General features: G+C 48.9%; 1 protein-coding gene across 4 annotated transcripts in view; it reads right to left on the bottom strand.

Annotated features, from left to right (window-relative positions):
* The window catches only part of zfyve26 (zinc finger, FYVE domain containing 26), a 49,945-nt gene that overhangs the window by 4,294 nt on the left and 31,903 nt on the right, over positions 1-13,748 (bottom strand). For all 4 annotated transcript variants that reach the window (XM_030356814.1, XM_030356815.1, XM_030356816.1 and 1 more), the window contains exons 35-39: positions 11,979-12,194; positions 11,012-11,209; positions 10,169-10,249; positions 9,590-9,720; positions 167-338 (exon numbers count right to left, since the gene is read on the bottom strand). In XM_030356814.1, the coding sequence (XP_030212674.1) occupies positions 167-338; positions 9,590-9,720; positions 10,169-10,249; positions 11,012-11,209; positions 11,979-12,194 (798 nt within the window). The remainder of the gene's footprint in view (positions 1-166; positions 339-9,589; positions 9,721-10,168; positions 10,250-11,011; positions 11,210-11,978; positions 12,195-13,748) is intronic.

Genomic DNA, 13,748 nt, shown 5'->3' with positions numbered 1-13,748 from the left:
GAAATATATTCACTTTCATTAGAAATACATAAATAAACCCCACTTAGGTCCCTCTGGATTAAAGCACCCACTCAGTAACCAGATGTGAAATGTTAACGGTAACACTGAACCGTCACTGAGATGGCGCTCAGAAGCCCCCGGTCAGTCGTCATGGTGAGGGGCTCACCCTGCAGGCCACCTCCGCCTTCATCTGGGTGCCCCCGAACAGGGTGGGGGGGGTGCTGGGGGAGCCCTTCGCCTTGGGGACGGGGGAGTGGGCGGCGGCCTTGGAGGCGGCGGCCTCGCAGCGGTGGAGGAAGCGGGTCACCTCCAGCTGCAGCTCCACGGTGCTCATGTGCCTGGGGGACACAGAGCCACGTTAGGAACACCTGGTCCCGGGGAGCTCAGCAGCATAGCATAGCATAGCATAGCATAGCATAGCATAGCATAGCATAGTGTGACGCCCTGCCCCTCTCTCTGCCTATTGGTTGTGGGTGGAGATTGGGAAAGGGCGTCAGGCCAATTGGCCACACCTGTGGATCCTAGGGATCCAGAGATTTAAGGGCTGGGTAGCCATGTGTTGAGTCTCTCTTTTGCTGCTTCTAGGCTGGGCGCTGGGCTCCGTCTTCCACCCGCCATGTGGTTTTAAGTATCATCCCTTTTGTTTAAATATAATTGCTTATGTTTACTTTAACGAGTAAAAACGGGTTACTAATAAACTAGTTTCTCTTTATGTCATGTGTGGACTCCCTTTGTTTTGCCACTACCTGACCCGGTGTGTGACAAAATGGGGGCTCGTCCAATTGGTTAGTTTGTTAAGGGTGATTTGGTCAAATTCAGCCTGGATGGTCTGAATATGGTTTGTGTGCTGGCATTTGCTTTGTGTTCCTGTTAGGAATTGTGGTTTTGCATTAGTAAAGTTGTTTGGTTTCAAAGGATTGATTGGCTTATTGGTAGCACCTGTTGAAGCCAAGTCAGTAGCTGCCAGTGTTGGGAGTTCCACATGTGACTTTTGTCTTTTGGATTTCAGTTTTAGGAGGGATTTGGTCGGTGGAGTTTGGAAGTAGTAGAGCATTGTGTCCTATGTTTTGTTTTTTTGCTTAAAGGTTAGTGTTTTGGTTGTAGTCAATAAAATCAAGGTCGGAACTTTGAGTTTGGTTATTGGGGACGGTCTTGTAATGTGTTATGGAACCATGAATCCCCTGTGAGGCTAAGAAGACTGGTTTCCAATAGGGGGACTGGTCTTGGGGAATTTTAGTGTGGCTGCAAAAGTGGGTAGAGCGGTTGTCTCGGGAGCACATCCCCGGTGTAAGAGACGGTCGCTGATTGCCAGTTGCCTTTTTCTTCCCGGTGGGCTAAAGTGCATAAATACCCCCCCATCAGTAGCGGCACGAAGACTAGGGATGGAGTTAAGGTAGTTATGGGGTCGCTAATGTCTTAGTTAGTCAGGGCTGGGGAGGTTCCATTTTGGTTTGGCTGTCCCAGACTTTGTTAGTGGTTCCAGCTGATATTGTTTTTCTTTTCTTTTCTTTCTCCTATTTTGTGAGTGTAGGTAGTCCAGGTATGGCATCTACAGTGGATAAATTTGTTGACTCACCGTCAGTAGCACTACTGGATCAGTGTACTAAAGACCAGTTATTGCTAATTGCTGAGAAATATGAGATTGAGATATTGGATAAAAAGTTAAAGGAGTCTGTTAAGGGAAGTTTGATTTCAGGGTTGCTGGAACAGAGAATGATTCAACCCGGTGGGGGGACTCCGTTTTCGGTGTCTCCAGGTACTGTTTTGAGTTTTGAACAGCAAAAGGAACTTTTGTTGTTAAAGCAAACTCATGAATTACAGCTACAAGTACAACTTCAGAATATAAAACAGCAAAATGACTTAGCTTTGGAAGAGGTGAAGCAAAAAACTGAGTTGGTTAGGTTAGAGCTACAGAATAAAAAGCTGAACTTAATTCAACAGGGTATATTGCCAGGTTCAGCGGATAGTGACAACCCTGTGTTTCAGTCTGGTGCACCAGTGGCATCTTTTGATATATTCAATAACTTGTGCTTGCTTCCGAAATTCAATGAAAAAGACCCTGATTCATTCTTTTCATTATTTGAGCGAATAGCGGAGTCTAGGAAATGGCCGGAGGGTGATCAGGCGTTAATGTTACAATGCGTCCTGACCGGTAGAGCCCAGGAGGCGTACTCAACTTTGAGTGCTGCTGATTGTAAGGTGTACAAGTGAGTTAAGTCTGCGGTGCTTAAAGCATATGAGTTGGTGCCTGAGGCGTACCGGCAGCGGTTCCGTGGTTGGAAAAGAGGAGATAAACAGTCTCATGTGGAGTTTGTGCGAGGTCTGACTGCCCATTTTTGTCATTGGTGTGCAGCGTCTGAGGTGGACACGTTTGAGAAACTGTGCGACTTGGTAATATTAGAACAGTTTAAAAACGTGGTACCTAAAAATGTGGCTACTTACATCACAGAGAATAAAGTAAGTATTCCTGGTCAGGCGGCTGTGTTGGCCGATGAGTACGTGTTGATTCATAAAAGCAATTTCAATGCGTTAAGTTCAGATAATGTGCGCAGGGAGAGTTATGGTCATCAAAAAGGTGTATCAGGCTCTTATGCTAAGAGTGAGCATGGCATGCGAGAAAGGCAGGCAGAAGGTAGAACGTGTAATTACTGCAAAGGCGTTGGGCATTGGAAGAGTGAGTGTCCAGTAGGGATGTGTCGGTCGCGACTGATTCGTTACAACGAACGAATCCCGAACGTGAACGACAAGAACTGGTTCCTCAAAACAAGAAGAACTGGTTCTTTGATTCTTTTTTTTTAACATAAACCAAACATATGGTCACGTAAATAAAATATACAAACGAACAGAGCTCCGTCTCCCCGCGACTTCCATTGATTGAGTCTACAACTTTCTCAAAGATTCAGCCAATGAGAGGTAGCAATGGTGTTGGAATGGCACCTGGGTAAACCAATGACAAGGCGGTACCGTCGATTATGCGCGCTTTCTCTGTCTGACGTATCTTGGGTCATACCATTCGACCCATATATCCCCCTACATTTTTTCGAAAATAGACTTGACCTCCATCTGTTTATTGGATAAACGCATTTCCCAATCCCAGGAGTCTTTGCTCCATTCTACGTCAATTTAAGAACAAACAAAGAAATTAAACTGCAGTTCGTATTTTTTATTTATGACCATGCAAGTTCTGTGATGCCTGAACAATGAAGAATTAAATGTAAAGTAAAATAAAATTATAAATGTAAAACCATGAATGAAATATAGAGAGTAAGCAACTGGTATAAATATTGGTGGGACGTTTGACATACTAAATAGCAGGCATCTCCAAACGGCGGACTGCGGTCTTGACGGTCCTATTCGGACCCATGACAAATTAAAAAAAAAAAAATTATAAAAAAAAGTTTTTTATTTTTTTTAAGATGTAATCTGACGTAACGAACGAATCAAAACGAACGAATCAAATAAACGAATCGTTATAGTGAACTGAACTGAAAGAACTAGTTCCCGGAAAAGAATCATTTTGCCCATCCCTAGTGTCCAGTCCTCAAATCAAAAAATAAATTCTCCGGTACGCAAGTAAGACCAGCGGCTTTGGCCAGTTCACTCAGCCCAGCGGTAGTGGTTGAGGAGCAGGTTGAAGCCAGGCGGCAGAAGAGCATGGAGGGTTTTGGACTATTCATTTCTGAGGGTTTGGTCTCTTTGCCGGGTAGTGTTGAACAGGTGCCAGTAAAGATACTGCGGGATACCGGCTCATTGGACTCATTTGTGTGCAAGTCTGTTGTACCCTTCTCGTCGAAGACTGACACAGGAGACTTTGTGCTGGTCAGAGGAATGGGGATGGTGGTGTTCCATGCACCTGTGCATAGGCTGTGTCTTGACTCAGGTTTGGTGAAGGGAGATGTTGAGATGGGTGTGCGCACCGAGTTGCCGGTGGATGGGGTGGACATCATTCTGGGGGACGGTCTTGCTGGGGTGCAGGTGTGGGCTGATGGTCCTTCTCCCAATATAGTCACTAAAAGTGTGCCTGGGCAAGGACGACCAGACAGGGTACCAGATGTTGCCGTTGTGTATCCGGTCTGTGCTGTGACGCGTGCCATGACCACTGCGTGTGACGCACAGAGTCTTGCTACCAAGAAGTCAGAGTTGGAACCTGCTGAGCTTTGTGTGACTTTGCCTGATCAGTTTAAGTCTATGTCACGATCTGAGTTGGTTGCAGAGCAGGAAAAGGATGATAGTTTAAAAGAACTGTTTGACAAAGTACTTTCGCTTGGTGAGATACTTAGGTCTGCTCAAGGCTATTTTATTCAGGAAGGCTTATTGTTTAGGAAATGGGTGCCTCATGGAGAAGCTTTTGTTGGGGAACCTGTTTTTCAGTTTGTAGTGCCAAGAAGGTTTCGGGACTTGGTGTTGCAAACTTGTCATGATAATGTAGCTGGGCATCCAGGGGTAAAGAAAACATATGACAGGGTGTTGCGGTACTGTTTTTGGCCCCGCCTGAAGCGTGATGTTTTGGCTTATGTCAAAACGTGTCATACATGTCAGTTAACCGGCAAGCCAAACCAGTCAATCAGACCGGCTCCACTTTGTCCAATTCCTGTGGTTGAGCAGCCATTTGCACATTTGATTATTGACTGTGTTGGGCCGTTGCCTTGTTCAAAACTAGGTCATAGTTATTTGCTGACTGTCATGTGCCAGGTATCCAGGTATCCAGCGGCGTATCCACTCCGAAATATGTCTACTAAATCGGTGGTGAAGGCTTTGACACAGTTCATTTCGGTGTTTGGGATTCCAAAAATTATTCAGAGCGATCAAGGCTCGAATTTTACATCAGGTATGTTTGCCGAAATACTGAAGCAGCTTCACATTAAGCATAATAAAGCTTCGGCTTATCATGCGCAATCACAGGGCGCCCTAGAGCGTTTTCATCAAACGCTGAAGTCTTTACTGCGCTCTTATTGTACAGAGTTGGGGTGTGACTGGGAGGAGGGGCTGCCGTGGCTCTTGTTGGCAGCCAGAGAAGTGGTTCAGGAGAGCACAGGTTTTAGTCCCAATGATTTGGTGTTTGGTCACAAGGTACGGGGTCCCATGGCTGTGTTGGGAGATAGCTGGGAAATAACAAATTCTCCCCAAAATTTGCTTGACTATGTCAATGGCTTCAGGCATAGGTTGGTTTTGGCGGTTGAAAGTGCAAAAGAAAAATTGGTAAAGTCACAGCACAAAATGAAAGCTCTGTATGACAGGCGTGCAGAGCCTAAGCGGTTTCAGGCTGGTGACCAGGTTTTGTTTCTGCAACCTATTATGACTTCTCCTTTTGAGGCAAAATTTTCCGGTCCGTACACTGTAGTACGGCAGGCTTCAGACTTGAATTACATCATTGCCACTCCAAACTCTAGGAAAGCCACTAGACTCTCAAGGTCGCTGTCATCCGTCCCCTTCTCAAGAAGCCCACCCTGGACCCGGAGGTCCTAGCCAACTACCGGCCTATCTCCAACCTTGCCTTCCTGTCCAAAGTGCTAGAGAAGGTAGTTGCTTCTCAACTTCAGGACCACCTCAAACACAACAACCTGTTTGAAAAATTCCAGTCAGGATTCCGTTTAGCCCACAGCACTGAAACCGCCTTGCTCAGGGTGACGAATGACCTGCTGATGACAGCCGATGCAGGATCACCCTCACTCCTCATCCTCCTGGATCTGACTGCTGCATTCGACACAGTGGATCACACAATCCTCCTAGAGCGCCTCCACACCACCATTGGACTGTCAGGCTCTGCACTCAAGTGGTTCCAGTCATATCTATCTGGCAGAACTGAGTATGTCTCACTGGGAAGATGCAATTCCAGACAGCTCCCTGTCTCCTGTGGTGTTCCACAAGGGTCTGTCCTCGGCCCCATCCTCTTCATTATCTACATGCTCCCCCTCGGCTGTGTTGTCAGCAGACATGGGATGTCCTTTCACTGCTATGCCGATGACACACAGCTGTACATCAAAACTGCCCCAAACCCCTCTGCTGCCATGTCATGTCTCACTGCCTGTCTTGGGGAGATAAAGGCATGGATGAGAAACAACTTTCTCCAGCTAAACAGCAGCAAAACCGAGGCCCTTCTTGTTGGCACTCCACACCAAGTTCAGTCATCCTCCATAACTCATCTCACTTTCGACAGTCAGGTCATACCCCTCTCCACCACAGTAACAAATCTAGGAGTTAGGTTTGACCCTCACCTCACCTTCAACGATCATATAAAACATCTGTGCAAAATCTCCTTCTACCATCTCAAAAACATCGCCAAGCTCCGCCCCACTTTAACCCTGCCAGATGCTGAGAAGCTCGTCCACGCCTTCATCTCCTCAAGACTGGACTACTGCAATTCACTGTTCACTGGGATCACTGGCAGGAACATCCAAAAGCTGCAGTACATCCAGAACAGCGCTGCAAGGATCCTGATGAGAGTCAGGAAATACAACCATATAACCCCCATTTTACACTCACTGCACTGGCTCCCTGTCTCATCCCGCGTCAACTACAAAGTCCTCCTACTCACCTACCAATGCATAAACGGTCATGCCCCCCCTTACCTGCAAGAACTCATCACTCCCCAAAAATCAACCCGCCCCCTCAGATCCAATAACATTCTGTCCCTGCAGATCCCAAACACCAGGCTACGCACCATGGGCGACCGGGCCTTCGCCGCTGCAGCCCCTCGACTGTGGAACAGCCTCCCGGACCACTTAAGGGCAACACAAACACTAGCCTGTTTTAAGACTGGCCTAAAAACCTTTTTATTCATAAAGGCATTTCCTACTTTTTAAAAATTGTATACTAGCACTCTGAGATTCTGCTAGAATGAAGAGTGCTCAACAAATAAAATGAATTATTATTATTATTATTATTACTGTCATGTGAATTTGTTAAAACCTTTTTACGGACGTCAGACAGTGGGGAAAGGGGGGAGTGGTATGGTTAATGCTTCTGTTTGTACATCTGCAGTTCTGAGCTCATCTCCGGCAGTCAGCGTGGAGGAGAGTTCGACCACTGATGTGGTTTTGCAAGGGCGATTGAAAAATTCAGAGTCACTGAAAAATTTGGATTACATGTTGGCAAATTTGGATGATAAAAAACGTGCTGAGTTGGGTACCCTTATTAAAAACTATCCTGTTCTGTTTTCGGATGTACCTTCTCGCACACATCTTATTGAGCATGATGTGGATATTGGTGATGCAGTACCTATGAAGCAGCGTTTTTATCGGGTTTCATCAGATAAGCGCAAGCTTTTAGACAAAGAAGTTCAGTATATGTTGGACAATCATATTGCTGAGCCGTGCGTTTCAAGTTGGGCATCGCCGTGTCTGTTGGTCAGTAAGCCGGACACGACGTTTAGGCCATGTACTGACTTTCGTAAAGTTAATAACGTTACGAAGCCAGATGTGTTTCCTCTTCCCCGCATGGAAGACTGTATAGATCAGGTGGGGTCTGCCGTTTATGTGACTAAGTTGGACCTTTTGAAAGGTTATTGGCAGGTTCCCCTGTCTAAGCGGGCAAAGGAAATTTGTGCATTTATTACACCTTCTGGTCTGTACAAGTACAATGTTATGCCATTTGGCCTGCGTAATGCGCCTGCAACATTTCAGCGCCTTATGAACCAGGTTGTGGCCGGGCTGGATGGCTGCGCAGTGTACCTTGATGACGTGGTAATATACAGTGATACGTGGTCTGAACATATTCAGCGCATTCGCGCATTGTTAGACAAGTTGGTCTGGGCAGGGTTGACTGTTAATTTGGCAAAATGCGAGTTTGCGAAGGCCACAGTCACCTATTTGGGTAAGGAGGTGGGTCAGGGTCAGGTGCGTATGTTACAGGATAAGGTGGATACAATAGTAAGATATCCCCCTCCAACCACCAAGAAAGGGCTAATGCGCTTTTTAGGGATGGTGGGATACTACCGAAGCTTTTGTCAGAATTTTTCATCAGTTGCAGAGCCTCCGACTGCACTTTTGAAAAAAGAGGCACACTTTGTGTGGTCAGATAGATGTAGACTGGCATTTGAAAAGGTCAAGGCACTTTTGTGTGCAGCACCTGTATTGGAGGCCCCACGGCTGAATGAGGTTTTTTCCCTGCAGGTGGATGCATCGAACGTGGGGGCAGGAGCTGTACTTATGCAGGCAGGAGACCACGGGGTTGGAAAGCCTGTGGCCTTCTTCTCTAGGAAGTTTAATAAGTACCAGCTCAATTACTCAGTGATCGAGAAGGAGGCACTAGCATTAATATGGGCATTGCAGCATTTTGATGTTTATTTGGGATCTGGTCTAACTCCGTTGGTTGTTTATACCGATCACAACCCACTGACTTTCCTGCGGTCACTTCAAAATCCAAATCAGCGGCTGATGCGGTGGGCATTGTTTTTACAGCCGTACAATCTGGATATTCGTCATATAAAGGGATCAGAAAATGTGATAGCGGATGCCCTTTCTCGGTTGCCTTAAAGTTGGGTGGTGTTCTCACTGATTTATCTATTTTGTTCTTTTCCAGGTCTGCCTTCTCACTACTCTTAATGTGCTCCTAGGATCCGGGTGGCTGAGTGGAGATCGGGAGGTGTGGGGACGGGATAATGTGGTGGGGCCCCTTTTCTGTAGGGGGGGGGGTGTGAAGCCCTGCCCCTCTCTCTGCCTATTGGTTGTGGGTGGAGATTGGGAAAGGGCGTCAGGCCAATTGGCCACACCTGTGGATCCTAGGGATCCAGAGATTTAAGGGCTGGGTAGCCATGTGTTGAGTCTCTCTTTTGCTGCTTCTAGGCTGGGCGCTGGGCTCCGTCTTCCACCCGCCATGTGGTTTTAAGTATCATCCCTTTTGTTTAAATATAATTGCTTATGTTTACTTTAACGAGTAAAAACGGGTTACTAATAAACTAGTTTCTCTTTATGTCATGTGTGGACTCCCTTTGTTTTGCCACTACCTGACCCGGTGTGTGACAAGAGGCTTTAACACTGCAGAGCTCAAGTTCATGGAGGACACAGAGTAACGTTAGGAACACGACACCTAGTCCATGCTTAACAGCATAGCTTAGCTTAGCATAGCATAGCATAGCATAGCATGACATGACATGGCATGGCTTTAAAACTGCAGAGCTCATGTTCATGGAGGACACAGAGTCACGTTAGGAACACGACACCTAGCCCTGGGGAGCTTAACAGCATAGCTTAGCATAGCATAGCATAGCATAGCATAGCATGGCATGGCTTTAACACTGCAGAGTTCATGGGTCTGGAGAACACCCACAGAATCACATGAGGACTGCATCCCAGTGGTGACAGACAACAGATCAGGTATAGAATAGCACAGCAAAGCACGGAATAGCATAGCATGAAAAAGCACCGAATAGCATGGCATAAACACCGCCGGGGATATGGGCACGGAGAACACGCACAGAGTCACATGCTGAACACATCACCCTGGCGACAACACCAGACCGGGTGTAGCGACGGACCCGTGTAGCTTAACAGCACAGCGTAGCATAGCACGGCTTTAGCACTCTGCCGTGGCTGTGTGGTGAGGGGAGGGGAGGGGAGGGGGGGAGGAGGGGGGAGGAAGGCGCTCTGACCTGGACACGTCGCTGGAGGGCATGGGCTTCCTGAAGGAGGAGACCGGGGACCTCCTCCGGGCCACTGACCCCCGGCCCTGCTGCTCCTGCAGGTACGTCCTCAGGTGCTCCTTGGCCCGGACCAGCCAGCGCTGAGGGGGGTCAGGGGGGGTCAAAGGTCAGCGTCACACCAGTGGATGCAGACGTACAAACGGGCCCCGCCCCCCAGCAACACGTTGGCCGCTGCATTTTCGCACGTTGATAATGTTGTTGTTTTTTTTACGATTTATTTCTGCATTTTATGCTTTGTGATTGCGAGTGAGATAGACAGGAAGGTATGGGAGAGAGAGGACAGGCAGCAAAGGGCCAAAGGCAGGAAATTGAACCCGGGTCGCTCCAGTAAAGTCTTTAATGGTACGTGCTCTCCCCAATGGTCCATCCCAGTGGTAACGGTTAACGTGTGGGAGATCCAACCGCGTCCCAACATATAGTTTATATTTTACCAACATAGTCAGCGCTCTTGACTGCATGGAATGACCCTGTGTGTGACCCTACAGGACCCTAGCTGTGCTCTCATACCCCGGGTGGAGGCGGACCTACCTGCTGCTCCCCCAGCTGAGTGTAGGACTGGGCCCCGTGGGAGAAGAACCGGATGCAGGTCATGGCAGCCCGCACATGATCCTAGGGCACAGGTGAGGAGACGGGTGAGGAGACGGGTGAGGAGACGGGGGAGGAGACGGGGGAGGAGACGGGTGAGGAGACGGGTGAGGAGACGGGTGGGGAGACGGGTGGGGAGACGGGTGAGGAGACGGGTGAGGAGACGGGGGGGGAGACGGGTGAGGAGACGGGTGGGGAGACGGGTGGGGAGACGGGTGGGGAGACGGGTGGGGAGACGGGTGGGGAGACGGGTGGGGAGACGGGTGGGGAGACGGGTGGGGAGACGGGGGAGGAGAAGGGGGAGGAGACGGGGGAGGAGACAGGTGGGGAGAAGAGTGAGGAGACAGGTGAGGAGACAGGTGAGGAGAAGGGGGAGGAGAAGGGGGAGGAGACAGGTGGGAAGAAAACAAACAGGTGAGAATACAGGTGAAAACAAAGGTGAGGAAAAAGGCGAGGAGAGGTAAATAGAGGTGAGAATACAGATGAAGTCACAGGAAAATGTACTTATTCAAGTGAACACCATTCACCACCACATTTCTTACTGCTCATCAACCCATTTCAATCACTCAAAATCAACTAAGTAGATCAGACTAGTACCGTTCGATCTCAATATTCATAAGTAAACGATTAACTATCATTTGATACATACAAAAATGACACGAATGAAATCCCCATCCTGCGTCCCCCCCCCCCCCCCCCTCCCCCCCTCTAAGCTCTCTGACCCCTCCACACCTAGGCAGCCCCCCCAGGCAGCCCCCCCAGAAGGCCCTGCGGGGGGCGTCTCACCGTCATGAACTTCTGCAGCTGGTACAGCGTGTGGAAGTGGCGCCGCCGCTGCAGCAGCTGGCAGGAGGCGATGAGGTAGCGGCTGCAGAGCTCCAGCCCCGGGTCCAGGCTCTCCAGCAGGCCCTGCAGCGTGCCCAGGGCCCCCCGCTCCAGGCTGGGCTGCAGGACCCCGTCCAGGAACACCTCGTCGGGACACTCCTGGAGGACCGGGTTCAGCAGAGTTCAACTAGGAGTCCTCCTGACCGAGTTCAACTAGAAGTCCAGTCAGAGTTTAACTAGCAGAGATCAACTAGAAGTCTATCAGAGTTAAACTAGAAGTCCTGTCAAAGTTCAACTAGCAGAGATCAACTAGTAGTCCTGGCAGAGTTCAACTAGTAGTCCTGACCGAGTTCAACTAGTCCAGTCAGATGTTTAACTAGAAGTCCAGTCAGAGTTTAACTAGCAGAGATCAACTAAAAGTCTATCAGAGGTAACTAGAAGTCTGTCAGGGTTCAACTAGAAGTTGTCAGAGTTCAACTAGAAGTCCTGTCAAAGTTTAACTAGCAGAGTTTAAATAAAAGTCCATCAGAGTTAAACTAGAAGTCTGTCAGGGTTCAACTAGAAGTATGTCAGAGTTCAACTAGAAGTCTGTCAGGGTTCAACTAGAAGTCTGTCAGAGTTCAATTAGAAGTCCGGTCATAGATCAACTTGTTTTCATTTACGCTTGTTAGCTTACAGCGTACTAGCTTGTTTTCATGTGCACATATTACCTTGTTAGCCTATAGCGTACTCGCTTGTTTTCATGTGCGCTTATTAGCTTGTTGCCTTATTAGCTTGTAGTGAACTAGCTTGTTTTTCGGGTGTGCTCAGTAGCTTGCTAGCGTGCTACCGGCTCTCGACAGGGCATTGAAACGCGTCACATCCCGACAGGTTGTTCCCCCGATGTGGGTGGGGGTGCAGAGCTGGCTCCGCCCCTCGGGCCGCCCACCTTGCTGAGCAGGTGACTCAGGGCGTCCCTCATGCGGTCGTGGCGCATGTAGAAGCAGACCAGCGCCAGGTGCGTCCCGTAGGAGGTCAGGTAGTGCAGCGCCTCCTGGTGGAGCCTTGGGTCCGGGGCGGGGGGGTCCGGGCGCTCCGCCGCGCCCGGGTCAGACAGGACCTCCTCCAGCTCCCGTAGCGACGCCAGGATGTCCTCGCTGAACGGCTGAGGGAGGCACGCGCACGGAGACAGGCAAACGCACGCAGGTAAACACACGCACACAGGCAAACGCACGCACGTAAACACACACACATACGCAAATGCACTTGGAGACACGCACGTGCGCAGATGTAAACTGATGTGAAGTGCTTTGTGACCCTGGTCTGTGAAAGGCGCTGTACAAATAAAGCTTACTTACTTACTATGTAGATACACATGTGCGCACATACATTGACGTCGACACACAAACCTAGAGTCAAGCATGCAGGCACGCGCGCGCGCACACACACACACACACACACACACACACACACACACACACACACACACACACACACACACACACACACACACACACACACACACACACACACACACCTATGTACGTACACACCCATTCGTATGGACGTAGACACACATGTAGATATACACACACATTTGTCCATACACACACATGCCTAGCATTAAGCACGCAGGCACTCACGCACACATGTAGATACACACACATCTATGCACGCACACACATACCTACATTTAAGCATGCAGGCACGCACAGACGTGTGCACACATGTGTCTGCACCCGTTGAACGACCTGCCGGTTGTCAGAGGAATTTCCTCGTTACATAACTTGTGTACGGCCGCACTTGCAGGGACTGAATGTCTAAAGGTTCCTTATGGAACAACACGGACATCATCAGTCTCACGGTGCCAGGGGCGGCCAGAGACATTGGAGCACCGGGGGCAACCGACTGCAAGGGGCCCCACAGAGCCCCGCCCCCATAGAGCCCCGCCCCCATAGAGCCCCGCCCCCAACATGAGAGACACTAAACAATAGTCTTGTTTTTATGTCAATTTCTTTACTTTACCTTCACACCTTTATTTCCATTTTAGTTGAATCTATTTTTATATTAGATATAACTATAGCTGTTCTTTTTATTCTTTTATTTTGTTTCCTCTTGGCTGGGAAACTTTCACGAAAGATCATGAAAATAAAATGTACCTAAATGTTATGTTACTTGATATTCCATTCTGTACTATTGATAACTTGATGCATTTGACTTATATATTGCGTAAGATTGTATTATTTTGTTTTTTTGTGTTCGAAGGGCACGATACAAAAAAGAAAACTTACCTCGTCAGACAGATCATTCATATATCTATTACGATCCAAACCAAACGTTTGATCTTTCATACTGCAGCCGACCACATGGGCCTCGTCCCCCGAGCTGCCATCTCTGCCCTTAGCGAGCAGGCTCTGACCCAGATGGCTTGGGGTGTGTGTGTGTGTGTGTGTGTGTGTGTGTGTGTGTGTGTGTGTGTGTGTGTGTGTGTGTGTGTGTGTGTGTGTGTGTGTGTGTGTGTGTGTGTGTGACGTCGTGGGGCTCCTTCAGGTCTGTCAGCCTGCGTTCTACGCCCCAGGCCTGGCGTGTTCCTAGAGAGCCACAAGAGAGCGCCTGACAGAAGGGAGGGCCCTTGAAGACTGGAGCGTCTGTCTTACCCACCTCGGGCGAAGCCCTGAGCGCCCTCACACATAACTCCTCTCCCCCCGCCCGCCCCCTA

The sequence above is a fragment of the Gadus morhua genome, chromosome 5 (genome assembly GCF_902167405.1).
Source record: "Gadus morhua chromosome 5, gadMor3.0, whole genome shotgun sequence".
Taxonomy (NCBI): Eukaryota; Metazoa; Chordata; class Actinopteri; order Gadiformes; family Gadidae; genus Gadus; species Gadus morhua.
Note: the sequence above shows the minus strand (reverse complement) of the source record. Positions and strands in the feature narration are given on the sequence as shown.